The sequence below is a fragment of the Schistosoma haematobium genome, chromosome 2, assembly GCF_000699445.3.
Source record: "Schistosoma haematobium chromosome 2, whole genome shotgun sequence".
NCBI lineage: Eukaryota > Metazoa > Platyhelminthes > Trematoda > Strigeidida > Schistosomatidae > Schistosoma > Schistosoma haematobium.
The window spans coordinates 30,857,187-30,875,661 of record NC_067197.1 but is presented as its reverse complement, the minus strand read 5'-3'; the positions used below and the strand labels follow the sequence as shown (position 1 = coordinate 30,875,661).

General features: G+C 33.6%; 1 protein-coding gene across 1 annotated transcript in view; it reads left to right on the top strand.

The window, feature by feature from the left end:
- Nucleotides 1-18,075, top strand: part of CPSF1 (Cleavage and polyadenylation specificity factor subunit 1) — a 46,587-nt gene extending 28,512 nt beyond the window's left edge. Inside the window, exons 22-28 of the mRNA XM_051214923.1 lie at nt 2,943-3,151; nt 4,001-4,295; nt 7,959-8,202; nt 11,772-12,158; nt 13,067-13,196; nt 14,937-15,075; nt 17,525-18,075. Coding sequence (XP_051068108.1) covers nt 2,943-3,151; nt 4,001-4,295; nt 7,959-8,202; nt 11,772-12,158; nt 13,067-13,196; nt 14,937-15,075; nt 17,525-17,572 — 1,452 coding nt within the window. The 3' untranslated portion in view covers nt 17,573-18,075. The remainder of the gene's footprint in view (nt 1-2,942; nt 3,152-4,000; nt 4,296-7,958; nt 8,203-11,771; nt 12,159-13,066; nt 13,197-14,936; nt 15,076-17,524) is intronic.
- Nucleotides 18,076-18,475: the final 400 nt, after the last annotated feature.

The following is an 18,475-nucleotide window of genomic DNA, read 5'->3' as shown; positions in this document are numbered from 1 at the left end:
GCCTCTAAAGATGCGCAGTGATCGTATTAGGTTATAATTTTCATATCATTTATAAATCTACACAATCTTGTCGTATGAATGCCCTTTCCAGATTGATTAGTAATCAGAAGCTATAAAATTAGAACACAGTAGTCTGTTGATTCGGTTGAAAATGGCGTTTTCAATATTTTTCACAAATGCTGTTCACTCCGTTACTTTAACATCAAGGAGATTTGCAGAGTCTAGCAAAAACTATCCAGTTATTTGTAAAATAATACACTACCTGAATTGTGGCTGGCCCACACATCTTCAGTCAGAAGGCATGAAACTGTTCCACAGAAGAAGAGACTTCCTGTCAATCGTTGATAACTGCGTCCTGTTTGGTGATCGAGTTATCATTCATAAACATCTTCGTCAATTGGTCCTGAAGCACATACATTCATTTCATCTCCGTCGCCAAATTGTTGTATCCGCATCTCTTATCTCATACTTGAAGGAACAAGGAACCACTGCAATTCCCACGACATGACGTAAGCCCGTCAATACTTGGATATATTACACCTAAAACATGTCAACTTCAGTTAAAAATACACTCAATATATATTGATCGAACACTCATTTTGATTATTAATTAGAATAAAGTTACACACATAAAAAATAGAGTTATAACAAAATCACATGCTGCATGTCATGCTGTGCACAGTTCCTGTTAAATTAATGACATCGCATTCAAATAAATCATTGTTAAAACTGAATGAAATATCACAGTGGAAAACAAAAACAAATTCTACTCTGAATAATCGTTACATAGAATTAGAACTGAATGTTGGATAGGAATCACAATGAGTTAAAAATGTGATTTCACCTTCTCATCCGGTTATATCAACTAGACTGGTGTTTAAACGTACTAATTGTTCGAAAGCCAAATGCTTTAACTACAAACTACTTGTTTGCATTCTTAGATTTGAGTTAAATTATTTGTGTGAGGACTAGTGACATCTCGCGGCCGTTCAAATCGAATTTGGTAAATTGGATTTCGAAATTTCTACCTAGTGGTTCAAACTGATAGTTTGTATGATTTTTACGAACTTTATCATTTTAGTTATTGCTATCGTATATCTATACTCTTTATTCCTGTGTTTTCTAATCTTCGGTTTTATATCGCCCTTGATGCGTTGAAGAATTATAGTTATTGCTACTGTCAACGTAGTTTGATTAAATTAGTATTTTTGAATTCTCTTTGTATTAAATGATTATAACACAATAGTGTTTTATTTTTTGGAAATAAAAACTTGTCTACATTTTAGATAAATGATAACAATTTTTAAGTCTACAGTAAGTTATCGTCTCAATCCATCTATCAATTTTGAATTTCTATAACCACTTCCTTGACGCCTATATTCAAGCAGGTGATTGGTTGAAATAGTCACTTCTAGTCATTGACTTTAACGTTTTTCATATGTCAAACAATCTAATAAAGTTAGGAATTTGTTCACTTATATAAAAAGACACTTCCTACCACATGACAAAAACTACAGATTTTATGAAAATAGCAATGAACTTTATCCACTCTTAGTCACGAGTCAACATTCACGTCGAGGTTTTTGTTTAGATTTCTCATTAGTATGTTTATCAATATCAGTTGTGTTTCATCCATTTTGCTCATTGTCTCACTAATTCTGTAGCGCTCTCAAACCTGTTTCATCATTTGTGCAAATAATGCAATAAATATTCATATTTTTTAAATTAATCAACCATATAGTGTACTTATATGGTCTTATAAAACGTCCCCGACCTATTGTGAACCTAAATACTGAAAAATACAACCATAAGCATTACAGTAGTCGGTATTATCTTCGTCCTTGTCTACCTTTTAAAAAGATGAGAAATGATTGTTTTTAATTTCATAAATCGAATAAAATAGTCTCAGCCGTAAAACTGGTCAAAAACGTCTATGAATGGAAATAACTGACAGCTAATCACTATGGAGATACATTTTAAATATTATTCTCATCCCCGTCGCACAAGCCAGTGGTTATCTCGGTTCAGTAGCCTGGTAAATAACTCATTGGCCATTTAAAGTGAAATGTACTAGGTTTGAGTCCTGGCTAAACATCAACGCTGGGATACAGATACATCTAACCAAATAGTCCCAAACTGAACAGAACATGCGTTCTAGATTCCACAGCTAGCCACTATCCAACTTTCCCGTATACTTGTGGTTATATAGTAATTTCGATTCAATCCTCTCAGGATGTACATGTATCTGAAAGAAACTAATCAGTTCCTATCCTTATTATCAATGAAATGATACAAACACAAATTATTTCCCAATATCTATGAATTATATGTATACTACAAGGGAATTGGTTTCATTGTTGCATATTCTAGTTTGGGGATTGTATAATGTGAATATTAATTAAGTTTAAGATATTTATATAATGATAAGATTTTTCAAGTTGTTTAGTGTAAACTAATTGAACGCATTTGTAACAATATTGTTTTATTTTAAATTTTTATAAACTGTTTACTTAAGATAATCATGATACTCCTTGTATACATAATACTCGTAGTTTCATATTACCTTAAATGTGTAATAATGAAGTGAAATATGATATTTTTTAGTGATTTGCTCAATGCAATCAGAACTTATCGAATATAGAACTTTTAAAAAAAAGACAATGACTTGGTGATGAATGTGTATTACTTGAGTTGTATGCGTTCAAAACCCAACTCCAATTGTTTGTTTTTAGGCAACCGAGTAATATCACTTATTCACAAATAGTGTAACTCAAGGTTATAGTACTGGCGTTTTTTTAGTCCTTCAGAGAATATATCTTAATATCTTACAATATAAATGTACTATTGTAATCTTATTTGAAAGTTATGTATATCCCAATACAATGTACGTAGATCATACCAGAATAACAATGATTTTCCATATAAATTTGTTTATATCATAGACATACGCTGTTGTCGGTATTCATTCAGAACCGTGTAAATCTGTATTTCGATTAAATGCTGAAGGTAATAAAGAAGAAGATGTTTTAGTTCGTCCTAAAACATGTGTTCTACCAACCTTAGACTATTACTCTTTACAAATGTATGCACCAAATTTAAATGCTAATCATCGTAATAAACAATCCCCATGGCTATTGATTCCCAATACGCTGTAAGTTAATAGTTTTAGTATTATTGTTTATTAAAAATTTTCTTTAGCTTTACTATCCGGTTCTATTTATAAAGAAGAATTATGAAATCCAGACTAAGATTTGGTTTACATCATATTTTACAATTTCAATATCATTTCAACTCTTTGCTTTTTATACTGTTCATTTCTTGTCATAATGATGTGTTTGTTTATGACAAATGATTCTGTACGAGGTAAACTTCGTTAACCGATGTTAGTGCTTGTTGATTTTTCTCATGTTTTTGTGTTAGGAATTCCCCACTTCTAAAGTTAATAACGTTGAATTCTATAGTTCTGTTATTGTTATCTAATAATTCCTTTGATCTGTATATTTTCTAATTTGTATAATTTGCTTGCATGCTAATTAGTATCTTTACACAGTTTGGATATTCATTAACATATAATCTACATTTCTAAATTCAAATTTGAACTGTTTTATTGTAGTAATTAAGCAATCCCTCGAATAAGCTATAATGTATTAACACCCAAATGAAAAATAAAGAAGTTTGGATTTGGAATCAGCAGTATAATATTTTATTGTGAAATAATGGAAAATTGAAACAAAATAGTAATGATCTACTTAAGGTGTACAACAGTTGAAATAGTTATTCACTACAATTATTTTGACTTTCATCTCAAAATAGTTTTCATCGTATCCTTTAAAAAAATGTAGAAGATCCAGTATAATCTTTTCATCTTGAATATTTCTTAGGATTTACACTCCAAAATTTTATACGATTTAATTAACTTATCAAAAGTACTTATTTATAATCTGTTATCATTCTATCTCAACTACTCTGTATTATTATTATTTACTTCAATTATTTTTAGCATTGAATTTGAACCGTGGGAAGTTGTCACATGTTTGATTACAGCACAATTAGCATCTGAAGAGACGTTTCATGGTACAAAAGATTATTTGGCTTTAGGTGCAAATTTATCGTATGGTGAAGAAATACCTGTACGTGGACGAATTCTAATTTTAGACGTGATTGATGTAGTACCAGAACCTGGTCAACCACTTACACGACATAAATTGAAAATTATACATGATGGTGAGCAAAAGGGTCCAGTGACAGCTTTAACTAGCTGTCAGGGTCATTTAATCAGTGCAATCGGACAAAAGGTAATTGTGAAAATGTTATTGTAATCAGTAACCAATTTGTTGCTTCTTAAACTGATCACTCCTTAAAGTAATTCTTATGATTAAGATAAATCGCGACCAAAGATTTCGTGAAATCTTTGCGTCTGGTTTTCTGATCTCATTATAATTCATCTATACAATTGTTAATCTCTTTAATATCAATTTTGATGATAAGTATTTCCAGTTTCCTCAAATAACACAACCTAGATTTAATTCTTTTCGAATAAATCATAAAGATTTTACTATAATTAGATGACTTGTTTATTCTCCGATGGTTCCATTTTACTGTTATTTGAATCATATCACTTGCGAGTGATATTGTATCCTGTACGGTTCAGAATAAAACCCTTTTCGATCAATAACCAAATGGATAACCTTCATAAGCCATTTTAACGATTGATTAGTTACCTCTTTCCAGATTCTTTATTTATTTATTTATTTTAACACATAGATATTGGTACAAGGAGGCACCAAATACATATGCGCCACACAAATCTCATTCGATATGTGTGAGGGCTGTGATACTGCCCGGGTGCTCAAACCGAAGCAGGTGGTTATCTTAGGGGGCCACACCCGGAGCCTCCGACCTCAAGTTCTGACCCACAAGGTAGTGGAGCATCGTAAGGAGATGCAGTCGCATGGAAGCCGGTGACCAACAATTGGTTTATACGCCATTTGTTCCCTCAGGATACTGGAGCCCATGTGCACCATTGGTTTTGAATCCGGTTAAAGCGCCGGACATTCGCTTTTCGTCCTCTCATTTTCGTAAACAACACCCCCACCTCGAGAAGGCAGTGAGTAGGACTTCCCTGGCAGAGGCTATATACGCGTGGCCATGTGAGAGCATTTCTAGAGGGAGAGCGGACTCTCCCCACTCTCGGTCGTACCAGGGCATTTGGGGGCCCAGATTCTTTTGACAGTAGTCTATGTCCGTTGATAAATAAGATCTCTGACTAATAGAATATTTTTAATGAGTACTCAATTAATAATAAAGCTTTAAATTTTATTAGATATCCGTCCAACCAGTACGATTTTCAAGTCACATTTTAGCCAAAAATACATGTAGTCACAGTCAAGTAAAGTGATCCAATGCAATTCGCTCGTGTTGAAATACGTGACAACAAAATACAAGAGTTAACTAACAATAATAGAATCAAATCTTTATTAAATAGTCTCAGATATTCTTGATTGTTTCTTTCATTCACTCAAATACAATTGAATACCACTGCTCATAACCGTGTTTTCTTTATGTCAAAACTTGTTTATATCGTATGATTCAATGTAGTAGTTTGATGTTGTTCACACTAATCAATTCATAAACTTTACTTACTAAAACAGTATATTTTGTATAAAGATGTCACATGATGATGTTTAGGACTCTTAAATAATTTTATTTACAGATTACTCTTTTTGTTCTAGTTTTTTTATCTTCAAAACAAATCACACCTAGGCTACATTCTTTCATCTTAGAATTTAAATCTTATAAATATCTCCTTCACTTTTCAATTAAGTGCAATATTTAATTTTTCGTTGCACACCCTTCAGGAATCCAGATTGACACTTGCCTAGTGATGCACTCTGATGATTCCCGCATTCTATATCCTATCCACATTCAAAGTCCTTTCCTAATTTCCTCTTCAACTGGAATCTGGCTTGTACTCTGACATAGTAGGTTGTTGTTGATAGTATCCGACCAACGGAGTATCTTGTGTAGACTGTTGTTTGTAAATTCTTGTACTTTTTTGATGATGGTTGTAGTAGTAGTTCTCCAAGTACAATAGAACTGTAAAATACAACTGTCTTCACGTTCGTATTATGAATTCTGACTTTGATGTCGGTTGGCAGTTGTTTTTTAGTTCCATATGTTCTTCAAATATAGTAATGCTTCCCTTGTTTTGTTAATCCGTGTCTTCAAATCTACACCAGAAACTGTTTGTTTATCAATGTGCTGTCCAGGCACGTAAAAGTTTCCGCCTCTTCCAGAGCTTCATCACCAAGTGTGATTCTGTTGTTGCACATTGTATTTAAGATTCCCGCATTTCTGCTTTTGTATGTTGAGGTCTACTGCTATAGAGGTTGTTGCTACACTGGCCGTCTTCACTTGGATTTGTTGTTGTGTATGGGATAAAAGAGCTAGGTCATCTGTCACGTCCATATCGTCTATTTGCATCCGGGCTATCTGTTGTATTCTGTGCTCCCCCTGAGGAGCGGACGTCTTCCTAATACAATCGACTACAAGAAGAAATAGAAAGAGGGAGAGTAAGCAGCCTTGTCTAACAACCGTCCTCACTTGGAATACATCGGTCAGCTGTTCTCCATGGACGGCTTTACAGTGTAGTCCGTTGTATGAATTCCGTATGATGTTGATGATCTCAACTACTCACTACATAGTGTCGAAGAAGGTACCATAAGGTTCTCCCGTCCACACTGTCAAACGCTTTCTTACAGTTGAGGAAGTTGGTGTATAGTGATGAGTTCCATTCAACCGACCGTTCAACAATGATCCTTAGTGTCTCAATGTAGGGCATCTACTGAATCTTTCATCCGGTTCAGAAACACTCTGTTGGAGACTTTTCCCAGTACCGATAGTAGTATGATGCTTCTGTAGTTCTCACACTTGCTCAGATCTCTTTTCTTTGGTATCATGATGAGATATCCTTCTTCCCAGTCTGTCAAGACCTGTTCTTCCTTCGAAAGCTTCACAAATAGAACGTGGAGCATCTTTGCAGTTGCCCCTATGTTTGACTTCAATGCTTCAGCTGGTATAATGTCTAGGCCGTCCAATTCCTCATTCCTGATTCGTGTGATGGCCATGCTGATTCTTTCGATCGTTAGGAGAGTGATAACTATAGGAATTTCTGTGTGTACTGTCCCGATGTCCGGTGGGTTCAGTGGGGCTGGCGTATTCAAGAGTTCTTCAAAGTGTTCTACACACCTATTCCTCCGTTTCTTTTTCGAATCTCAGTGATTGGCTTGACTTCTTTGTCCGTGACTGGTCTCTCTGGTTTACTGTATTTCCCTGCTAGTTTCTTCATTATATCACATAGTTGTCTCGTATTTGCTGTGTTGCAGCTTTTTCCGTTGTCATTGCCAGGTCTTCTACATGTTCCCACTTATCGGCTCTCATGCTCCTCTTCACTTGCATGTTTGCTTCTGTGTATTCGGTTTGTGACTTGAATTTCTCTGTTCTTGTTTGGCTGCTGTTAATAGCTAACTTATTGTTCTTCCTTTCTTGATTCTTGTCCAGGATATATATATATATATATATATATATATATACTTCTTCATCAACTCTCTGATGTCAAATCGATAACTCCATTCCTGTGGATGTCTCTACTCCATGTTAGTTTGCTTTTGCTCATAGTAAAACAAAACTTACTTATTACTTTACCAGATCGATATTTTTGTCATAGTTGTACATACCATGCATCATCTACCTTCTTCAAATTAATGTATGATTACTTATTCTTTCTATCTTTTAAAAAAATAATTGATGTTACTATTCCATTTATATAATGAACTTATTATATTAAGATAGCTTTATTCAATAGAACGACGCATCATATATATTTTATTTTATTAAATATAGTATTACTATTCTAAACTTGTGTTGTACATAATTCATTTTGTTCTTTTCTCTCTTAGATCTATATTTGGACATTGAAGAATACTGATCTTGTGGGTGTAGCATTTGTTGACTCGGAATTATACATCCATAATTTATTATGTGTGAAAAATTTAGTTTTAGCAGCTGATGTATTAAAATCTGTTCAGTTGTTAAGATTTCAATCAGATTTACGTGTTCTCTCTGTTGTCAGTCGAGATAATATCTCTAGAGAAGTGTATACATCCAACTTTTTTGTAGATGGTCGACGTTTAGGATTCATGGGTTAGTTATTGTTGTTGTGGTTTTACTGTTTCTTTTTGTTTGTTTTTGGTAACCTTAAGAATGTGATTATACAACAGCTGTGGTATACTTATGTGAGACTTATTTAAACACATACAAGCAGGGATTCGTATCAGGTGAACCAGTCTATTACAAAAATAAGTTTTTAGCAATTGAATATTTAAGTTAAAGTTGATTTTCCTGACAACGTGTTACGCAAACGATCACAATGAATTAGATATACGAGCAAGTTAGAATAAAGTTAGAGGCGGTCAAACTAAGTTGTGCCATCAGTCCATGAAGTTATTGACGGTTGATCTGAGCCAATATTTGTAGTTGCAGACTATCTCATAATCGTTGGTTGAAAACCGTTCACTCTCTGTTTTCATCTAGATTTCAAGTTCCAGTATTCCTTCATTCATATATTTCCTTTCCCTCTTCTCGGACTATATTCTCGGTGTTTAGTCCTTCTCATTATGATGGTTATTACAATTATTTTAACTTTTTCTATTCATATATTTTTTAATCTCGTCGTACTAGTGTACCATAGCAAGTTGGATCAACGTATGTCTGTGTCAGACTCTAGTTGTGATTGACTAATTAACTCATGAAAACTTGTTTGCAGCCCTTATGAAAGCAGAAAGAATAAAGTCCCAATATATTCTTAAATACTCGTTACCCCCATTATATGACAAATGTCTTTTTAAATAAGAAATATTCCAACATTGTTCGGCCATGGTAAAACTCTGTACTGAAGTACAAGCCATAATTTAGTTGAAATGCCACTTAATTTGAAGTATACATACATATACTGACTGGACGAGATTTTAAGAAATTATTGGACTGTGTCGTTCATGCACATGAACTCATTTGAATTAATTAAATACTTAAAGGACATAAATATAAAGACAAAGTGCTCCTTCGATGTGAACACTTTATCTACAAATGTACCTTTCAGGAAAACTATTGATATTTTGTGTGACTATATTTCTTTGAATAACCTTCCACTGCCATTTCCTGTTAACGCTCTTATAGACTTATAATTATAGTGTATAGATAATGTAAAATTCACTTTTGAAGGTGAGCACTTCCGACAAATAGATGGTGTAGCTATGGGCAGCCCTCTAGGACCATTGCTGGCTGATGTGTTCATGGAATATGTGGAAAATTTAGTTGGAGACTCAATTCGAAAGATGGGTCTGTATAAACGATATGTAGATGACATAATAATCATAGGTGATAAAATTGAAGACATAAACCGCTTGTTAGAAGAATTCAATAGTAGTCAAAAGCACATTTCTCTTACATGTGAAGAAGAGAAGAACAACCAACTTCCTTTTCTTGACATCCTGATTACTAGGAGAGATGATGGTTCCATCAAACGTGCTATATATAGAAAACCAATATGGACAGGACAATATCTTAATTTTCAGAGTCACTGCCCTATTCATTATAAACGCAGTTTAATAAAGAGCTTATTCAATAGAATCAGTCGTATTTGTACTAGTGATACTATTTAAGTAGAAACGAAGCTCTTGACTGATACATTAATGAATAATGGTTATTCTTTAAAGGTTACAATACGACTAGACCTATGACGCTTTTGGCACCCAAAAAGCGAGTTTATATTACGTTACCATTCAGAGGTGACACAAATAGTCTCATGCTGAAACGGAGACTTAAATCAGCTATCAACCGGACATTTTATGCAGCCCAACTTGTCATTATCGAAAAGACAAGGTCTATGTTTCACCAAAAGCCCAAACAGCACGAAAGCGATTGTCACATCCCATTGTGTCTATCAATTTACATGTATGTGTGGAAACACGTACATAGGGAGGAGCAATCGTGATTTGCAATTAAAGGTGGGTGAACACATACCAAAATAGTTGCAGAAGCAAGTGGATTCCAATGGTCAAATAAGATCACAGGATAGACGGACATCATCATCCATTGCGAAACATTTGATTGAGACGGGTCATAAGGTTGATATCAAATCAGCATTTGTAGTGTTATACAAAAGCCTTCTAAGATGTAAACTAAGGTTTATTGAAGCAGATATGAAGAAAAACGACAAAACAACAAAGGTCATAATAATAGACTGAATAATAATCAAGAAAACTTGTAAAAGGTAGTAATAATAAATGATTAGAGTTTAAAGTGCAAAATAGTAATAATAAAAGTGCATGTAAAAAAACACCTAGAAACATACCCATTAAGGGAATTAGGGCCAGGGAAGGATGAGAGGTTGGACAAACCGTTTCTGCACGCAAAGTTCAGGCTTTAGTTTGTGGATTGCCAATGCCTCTGCGGTGCATAAAATATTGATTCGAACCCCCTTCGATCCAGTTCCTTTGACTCTGTAAACTATTTTAAATGAAGAGTCTTTTGGAGCGATATGTCCACAGTTGATTAAGTGCTCCTGTATAGAACTCGTTATTGTTTTTCGCTCCCCTTTCAAGAGCCAAGCCGGATAATGTTCCGAGATGCGTTTGGATAATGATCGCCTTGTGCGGCCTATGTAACATGCCCCACATGAGCAAGTAAATTTATAGATACACATTGAAGTGGCCCAAAGCGAAAGTTTGTCCTTAACACACCCTTTGATTAGTACGTTAACCTCATTTGTTATTTATTGTCGAATCCATTTTTGTGATACAATCCATTCTATCCTTCTATAGACATACATTTTCCATATAACTATATATACGAATGTAAAGTTTATTGAAGCCTTGGCTATACGGAAATTGAAACCCCCTTTATGTGTTCAAAAACAATTTGTCCTTACACTTAACCTACTCTGGTAATACTGATTTATTATCCAGAGTAGTAATCACATTTGTTTTGTGTACTTTAATATTTTTTCCTTTGTTATGACTTACCCTTAACCTGTCTAGTTGACCTTTTAATTTTCATATACAAAATGTTCTTAACAAGGATATGTGTGATCAGTTTGTTCAAAATGTATTGCGCAAATATATCACATAATTCTGATAACCTTCGTATGTATTACTTTGTGTATCATTGTGTGTATGTATGGCCGTGGACGAATATGAGATTTACAATGTGATAAAATGGTTCAATCTATACATATAGATGTATCTCTGTATCAGTTTTATTATTTAAATTTACATTCGCTTATTATTTTAGATATTCCATTTGTATTCTTCATACATATTTGTTAGCTAATAACTTTTAATTTCGCTTAAATTAGCTTGCTTTCACGTATCATGCAACCACTGAAATCCTTTATTCTTAACCAGTTTAATGTGTAGTTTAACAAATTAATTAAGTGCTCGTAATTTTGCTGTTTCGCATTACATCCAATCTATGATAATTCCATTTCTTTCAATAGTAGCAGTACTATTTTCGCTTTCATAAAACTGATCTTTTTAATCAACTGCTGAGAAACGCTTAATTTCTTTTGAATCTTCTTACAGACTTTGAGTTATATCTGTCAAGGTAGTAAACCATTAATAGTACAAACCTTAGAAAATGTGCTGAGGTTTCACATAATAATAGATTTCATGTAAATATGTGTTGTTTTTTCTCCTATCTCAAATTGATCGCAGTATCTGATGAATTGGGCAATGTTACCATCTATAGTTATGATCCATTAGATCCTTCAAGTCGTTCTGGAAGACGGCTTGTTCGTTGTGCAGATATGCGTTTACCATCTCGTGCAACCTGTTCACTTCGTGTGGCCAATCGACTTAGACATGCTTTACTCTCAGTTAAACCTTCGTCAACAACTACAGCGTCAACATTGACAGTAGGAACTTCAGCGACCAACCAAAATCCTACTAATACTATTTTAGATAATATAAGTCTTGTTGATTCTGTTAGTCAAATGAATAACTTAAAACAATCACAACAACAATCTACAGCTGCACAACAAGGGACCACCAATCCTAACTCTGGTGTTGATCCAGAGAAATTTAGACAGTCTATATATTTTGGTTAGTTTAATGTGTTTTTGTATGTTTATTTGGACTATATTTTATTTATGCTATAAACTGTCTGTGATTGTCACTATTATTGTTACTCTTTTTGGGGATATTTATCTGTTATACATATTATCTTATTGAAGAATAATAGCATATATTTTCAGGACATTCGTAAATAAACTGATTACTTATTGAACGAGCAAAGAAATAAGATCGGTTACACCCATATGAATTTCAGATGGTGGGGAATATTCATAACTTGTGGTAAAGAAGAAAGTAAACACAGCTACAATGTCAAAGATCAGGTTATAGTTGAAAACAGCCAAAAACAAACATGTCAACAGTTGCCACACACTAATGAACAATAAATCAGCCACACTTGAGGTCAACAGAACAAGCAGTTAGTGAGCGGTGAATAAATTCTAACATCCCATTTCTTATTAAGATGTGTGTTGGTAGTATTGTCGAAAAAGACAGTGAACGAACCCTCGAGATTTGTAAAATGTCCAATACACAAAAATGAAATGGTGTTCAGCATTCAAAAAGAACGCGACAATATGGTTTGTCATGTTAACATTTGGATAATTTCATATCTCACAAATATTATTGTTTTATGCATGTAGTGATTATTGTGAAATATCTGTTGTATCTTCAAGAAATAACGGTAGTTTATGTGTCGAACGAAAGATTACAGTTAGGAAAATATAAGGATACAATGACCCAAATGTCATATAATTACACCATAAAAATATAAACAATAATTCTTCACTAAATAATTCCAAACGTTTACAGCCCTCTTGATATTCTTCGTCTTTTTGTAACAACCCAAAGTATGAGCTGTTCGTTCTTATGTGTGTGTAGTTTCATTCTTTGATGTTAAAAGCTTGGTCTTGCATTTTGTTTTAAATACAATATTTTAGGCAGTCAGAATGGTTCTATTTACCGAATCGGTCCTATACGTGATAAAATGTATAGTCGCCTTCGTATAACTGAGAAAAATTTAATCCATCATCTTGGACCTATATGTGGTATGCCGCCTAAATCATGTTGGTGAGTCTTTTTTTATAATTCATTGTGGATTGGTTCTTATTTTGTAGGACTTGTAAAAAGGTTGATTAATTTCCTCAAAATATCATTTCAGGTTTATATTACTAGATATGTATTATTAGTCTGAAAAATTAATATCTCTTACTTTTCTGATTAGATAGTCACATTATTGTCGAAATTCTGTACTTACCTATATCTAACCCTTTGATTATATATATAAAGGGAGAAAGTGACTTATTGTCGGAAGAGACTAGTTTCTTCATTACGTAGTCTACTGTGCCACTAAGTTGGCTCTCTCTTTAAATTATTAGTAGTTATTAGTTTCATTGATGTTATGTTAGTGTACTTCTTACTGATGCGTAGCATTGGTTTGGGTTTCAGTTATTGAGTACCAGGAAGGAACCTCATTTCATCTACTTTGAATCGATCATCTGCATAGTACCATTAGTTCTCACATCAAAAAGTATGGTTCAAAGTTAAACAACCGAGTTAGATTGTTATATTTGTGATTTCTTAGTCATTTAGTAATGATTTCAAACAAATATACAGGCTCTTCACCAGACCTCCAACAAGACAGAAAAATGTTCACTACTTCGTAGTTGGATAAGCAAGATTCATATCCATATCCCGGTTACTCTAAACTACGTCACCGAATATTTACTATCATGAACCTTTGTTTCCCCTTGGAGTCAAATACGAAGAATACAATTATTTGTATGGTTTAATATTAACCGCTTAACTTGATATATCTTGACCTTTTTATCTTGAGGTTTATTTCACTCTCTGTTCGTAACAAAACTACACTTTATAGTAATTTTTGGTTGACTGATAACTCTTATCACTTAATACAATTAATTTATTTGCCTCAAAAAACCTTATTGTTTAACTAAAGGCGGAATAATATTCACTAATGTTTGTCATGTTACTCTTCTTTTCAGCCAAAATAGTGGTTCATCATACATAAGCTCAAATGTGTAGGAAAAAATCCAACCAACTAAAAATGCTTCATTAGTGATAATTTTAGTAGTCAGTCAGCTGGTTGGATCCTACTACTTTTTCATATTCGGTTTTCGAATATATCTATATCTCAACAGTACGCATCCACAACACTTGCGACCAATATTCGAACCCATAACCTTCATCTTGCACTTGAACGCTTAATCTCTGGATCACTGAGTTGGCATTCAACAGTTATGTCTAACTTCTGTCAATTCAGGATATCACACAACCCTCATTCATTACCTTTACTGAATAACTGCCTCGAACTCCACTAATAACAGATCCTCACCGTGTCGGGTATAAGGAGGGGATACCCACCGAGGACAATGGAAAATATTGGCTCTGTATCATGGATTGATTAAAGTTGAATTTGTACACCCTTGGATCCTGATTCAGTGGTCAGGACGAAACGGTTGTTTAGTGCTTCCATTTTTTCAGTGGTTGTCTTAGATAAATGAAGTTCAACAAGCCCTACAACTCCATAAATCTAAGTCTGTTCATTTTCTTCCCTCATCGTCATCTAGTAGCATATGCACATATGGGAATTTCGCATAATAGATGACGTTATGTCTACTTTTAGATAAGTAATCTGGTATCCTCTTTTTAATTCTTCAATAAGTAATATTTCACAGTTTAAAATATAAATTCGAATTTACAAAACTATTTCACAGCTATCATGTCAGTATATTATAAACGTGATCGTATGATAATAATGATTTGTACTTTAATGTGACTTTTCTCTAGGTCATATAATCGTCCTCAACCAGAATTAGCTAATCCATGCGGTAAAGTTGCAGACGGTGATTTAATTTGGCGTTATCTAACTTTACCACATTGTCAACGTTTAGAGATAGCTAAAAAATCCGGTCAAAGTTTAGAAAGTGTATGTTTATTATCTAATTTATTATGTTTCCTTTTTTTGAAGTTACCGGATATTTACAGTATGATATACTGAATAGAACAAATTTTATTAATTCCTTCTTAGTTTCGACACATTTCGTCTCTATGACACACGATCACATTTGTCAAATAGTTCTTACGACGAAAGTTCTAAGTGTTTTATTCCTCAATGTTTTGTGATTATTTCATACATAAAGGTGTCTATAAGTACAAACATGAACCGTAATAACTAAGAAGGACGACGGTAGCTTTAGATTATTTCTAATCATTTGACGTTGTAGCACTTTATTTACTAGTAAACTATAATAGAAGCCCAAATAAGTCCACCTCTTTTGTTGTAAATCGCTTAAATAATGGATTCTTACAGAATGTCAGATTTTTATGAATTCATATAAATTCTACGTGATGAAGTTAGTTCATTTTCATGATATCTAATGACAATAAATTGCGTTATATCAAAATTTTATAGATGTGTTGTAAAGACTTATCCACTGGGATTCAGTTTATTAACGTAACTTGACCATCTCGAATTCAACCGTTCAGTCCTATCGAAAGTCAAGTAATATACTTGATTTTCCATATATATCCAAATAATATAAGCTAATATTCAAGTGCTATCTTCACATACTAGAATGAAAACACTTTCTTGCTTCCCTTTTGATTAATATGTAGCACTGAATGTAAACTTGAAAAGAAAGTTTCGTAACTATCACACCTTATCTTTCTGTAGAGTAATCGATCAACCTAACAAATGTACCAATTACGGTCGAATTCGCTTTTCAATTTCCCCCTCTCAATCAATAAGGATTCCTCACCACTACGAGTGACAAATTCGTTCCATTTACAATCATGAAATAATTTGAAAATAGTCCGTCATTGAAAATGTTTTTGTGATTGCTTTTCAATGTGTATCCTGACTAGTTTTTAAGTATACTTATTCAGTCAATAATTCTAAAATTCTATATTATATTTTCTATATCCATCATTATTTACATTCATGATAGTGATCTGTAGCATAAGTTATCATATAACTCCATGAGTATCCAATATATCCATTTACATAAATTAAGTTTTATTCAACTGATTGCTAAGTTTGCTAATATTTTGGAAATGAAACGTTAGCTTACTGGGTAAAGGGCTCGCCCTCCTTCCTATAGGTCACAGGTCCAAACTCTCGTATCATAAAACTGGTTCTGGTTAGCAGCCGACTTCATGAAATTAATCATGGTTACTAAGATGAATGTGCTGGAATTCAAAAAGCGCCACCATAAGGAATGGATCGCCTTCGATATCCTGGACAAGATTCAAGAAAGGAAGAACAATAAGTTAGCTATTAACAGCAGCCAAACAAGAACAGAGAAATTCAAGTCACAAACCGAATACACAGAAGCAAACATGCAAGTGAAGAGGAGCATGAGAGCCGATAAGTGGGAACATGTAGAAGACCTGGCAATGACAACGGAAAAAGCTGCAACACAGCAAATACGAGACAACTATGTGATATAATGAAGAAACTAGCAGGGAAATACAGTAAACCAGAGAGACCAGTCACGGACAAAGAAGTCAAGCCAATCACTGAGATTCGAAAAAGAAACGGAGGAATAGGTGTGTAGAACACTTTGAAGAACTCTTGAATACGCCAGCCCCACTGAACCCACCGGACATCGGGACAGTACACACAGAAATTCCTATAGTTATCACTCTCCTAACGATCGAAAGAATCAGCATGGCCATCACACGAATCAGGAATGAGGAATTGGACGGCCTAGACATTATACCAGCTGAAGCATTGAAGTCAAACATAGGGGTAACTGCAAAGATGCTCCACGTTCTATTTGTGAAGCTTTCGAAGGAAGAACAGGTCTCGACAGACTGGGAAGAAGGATATCTCATCATGATACCAAAGAAAAGAGATCTGAGCAAGTGTGAGAACTACAGAAGCATCACACTACTATCGGTACTGGGAAAAGTTTCCAACCTTTGGTTTTCGGTATAACTATATCCCACTAATATCTCAATATTGTCTGCATTTGCAAAGTATTACTTGAGTATTGAGTAGTAGTAGAATCCAGGATGTGTTTCACCCTACTTACAACTCGTCAACTTGTTTCACCTTTATCCCAATGTTTTCCAGTTCAAACAGGAGAGCAGTATGCCATGTTAGTCACCAACTTTTTCAATTCATATGACATCAATCACTGTAAGGATTTCTGTTATCTCAAAATGGAATAGAATAGATCAGAATTAATTTTGTTCTAAAACTTTTTTTCGTAGCTATCTCTAAAAGTGGTTTTTCCAATTACGGCAATACGAATCGAGACATTGTTGTATTTGGAATAAAGTATCGTATTGTTTCTATCAAACCTTTTATTTAAAGAAAATGAACGATTACGTGACGTTCATACTGTTTACTCATTGTTTTGGTTTTTTAGATAATGGATGATATTGCAGAATTGATTGCAACTACATTGCATTTCTGATGTTTATTTACGTACTTCATCTAATTAATGCTCTGTTGTATCATCTCAACTGTATTTTACTAATATCTTCTGTTTCTCGTATCTTTTTCAATGTTTATGGCCCATATCATCATCAAACGAGAAAGAACATTTTACGTACCACGAAATATTTTTGAATTAAAGAACTGATAAATAAAAGTTATTTTGTGTACAGTTTTTTTATATAGGATGTTGTTGAAGTTATATATATATATATATATATATATATATATATATATATATATATATATATATATATATAAGTTTGTTGTGCCAAGTTTCTAAATCTTTTAACTCTATAAAAAACTCGGAATATTCATATCCTCCTGAAAAACAACGTTGCGAAGTTACAAAGGGTTTTTCAGGAAACTCTGTTTACTAAGTTTGATGTAATTATTATTGTAGGATTCTATAGCATATTGTGAATGCTTTTGATAACTGACCATACTTTCTGATACTTTCCTTCGTATTTTCTTTATTTTTCAAATACAATTGGTTAGATAATACTAACTTGTTAAAGGTAGCAATTTTACAAATCATGAAGACTTTATATGATCGTGCTGCGTGGAAAAAATCAATCAGTTCAGTTAAGTACTCTAGAAGGAATAATGGTGGTCTTTTACAACCATAGTGTCAGTAGTTGATCATCATATAAATTATTTCAGTCCAAATTTGCATGGATAAACGAATCCCCCAGATAGTTAATACTGCCTGCATTAAGTTGTTGTATGCATCAGGCTTTGGAAGATAATCTCTACTATCTTAATTTCGTATTTGTAAGTCTAACTATAGTATATATCAGGTACTTTTATTATCGAGCCTGGAATCAACATTCATAATACTAGACACCAATGCCACAGTGGCAAAAAAAATACAGTTATAGAT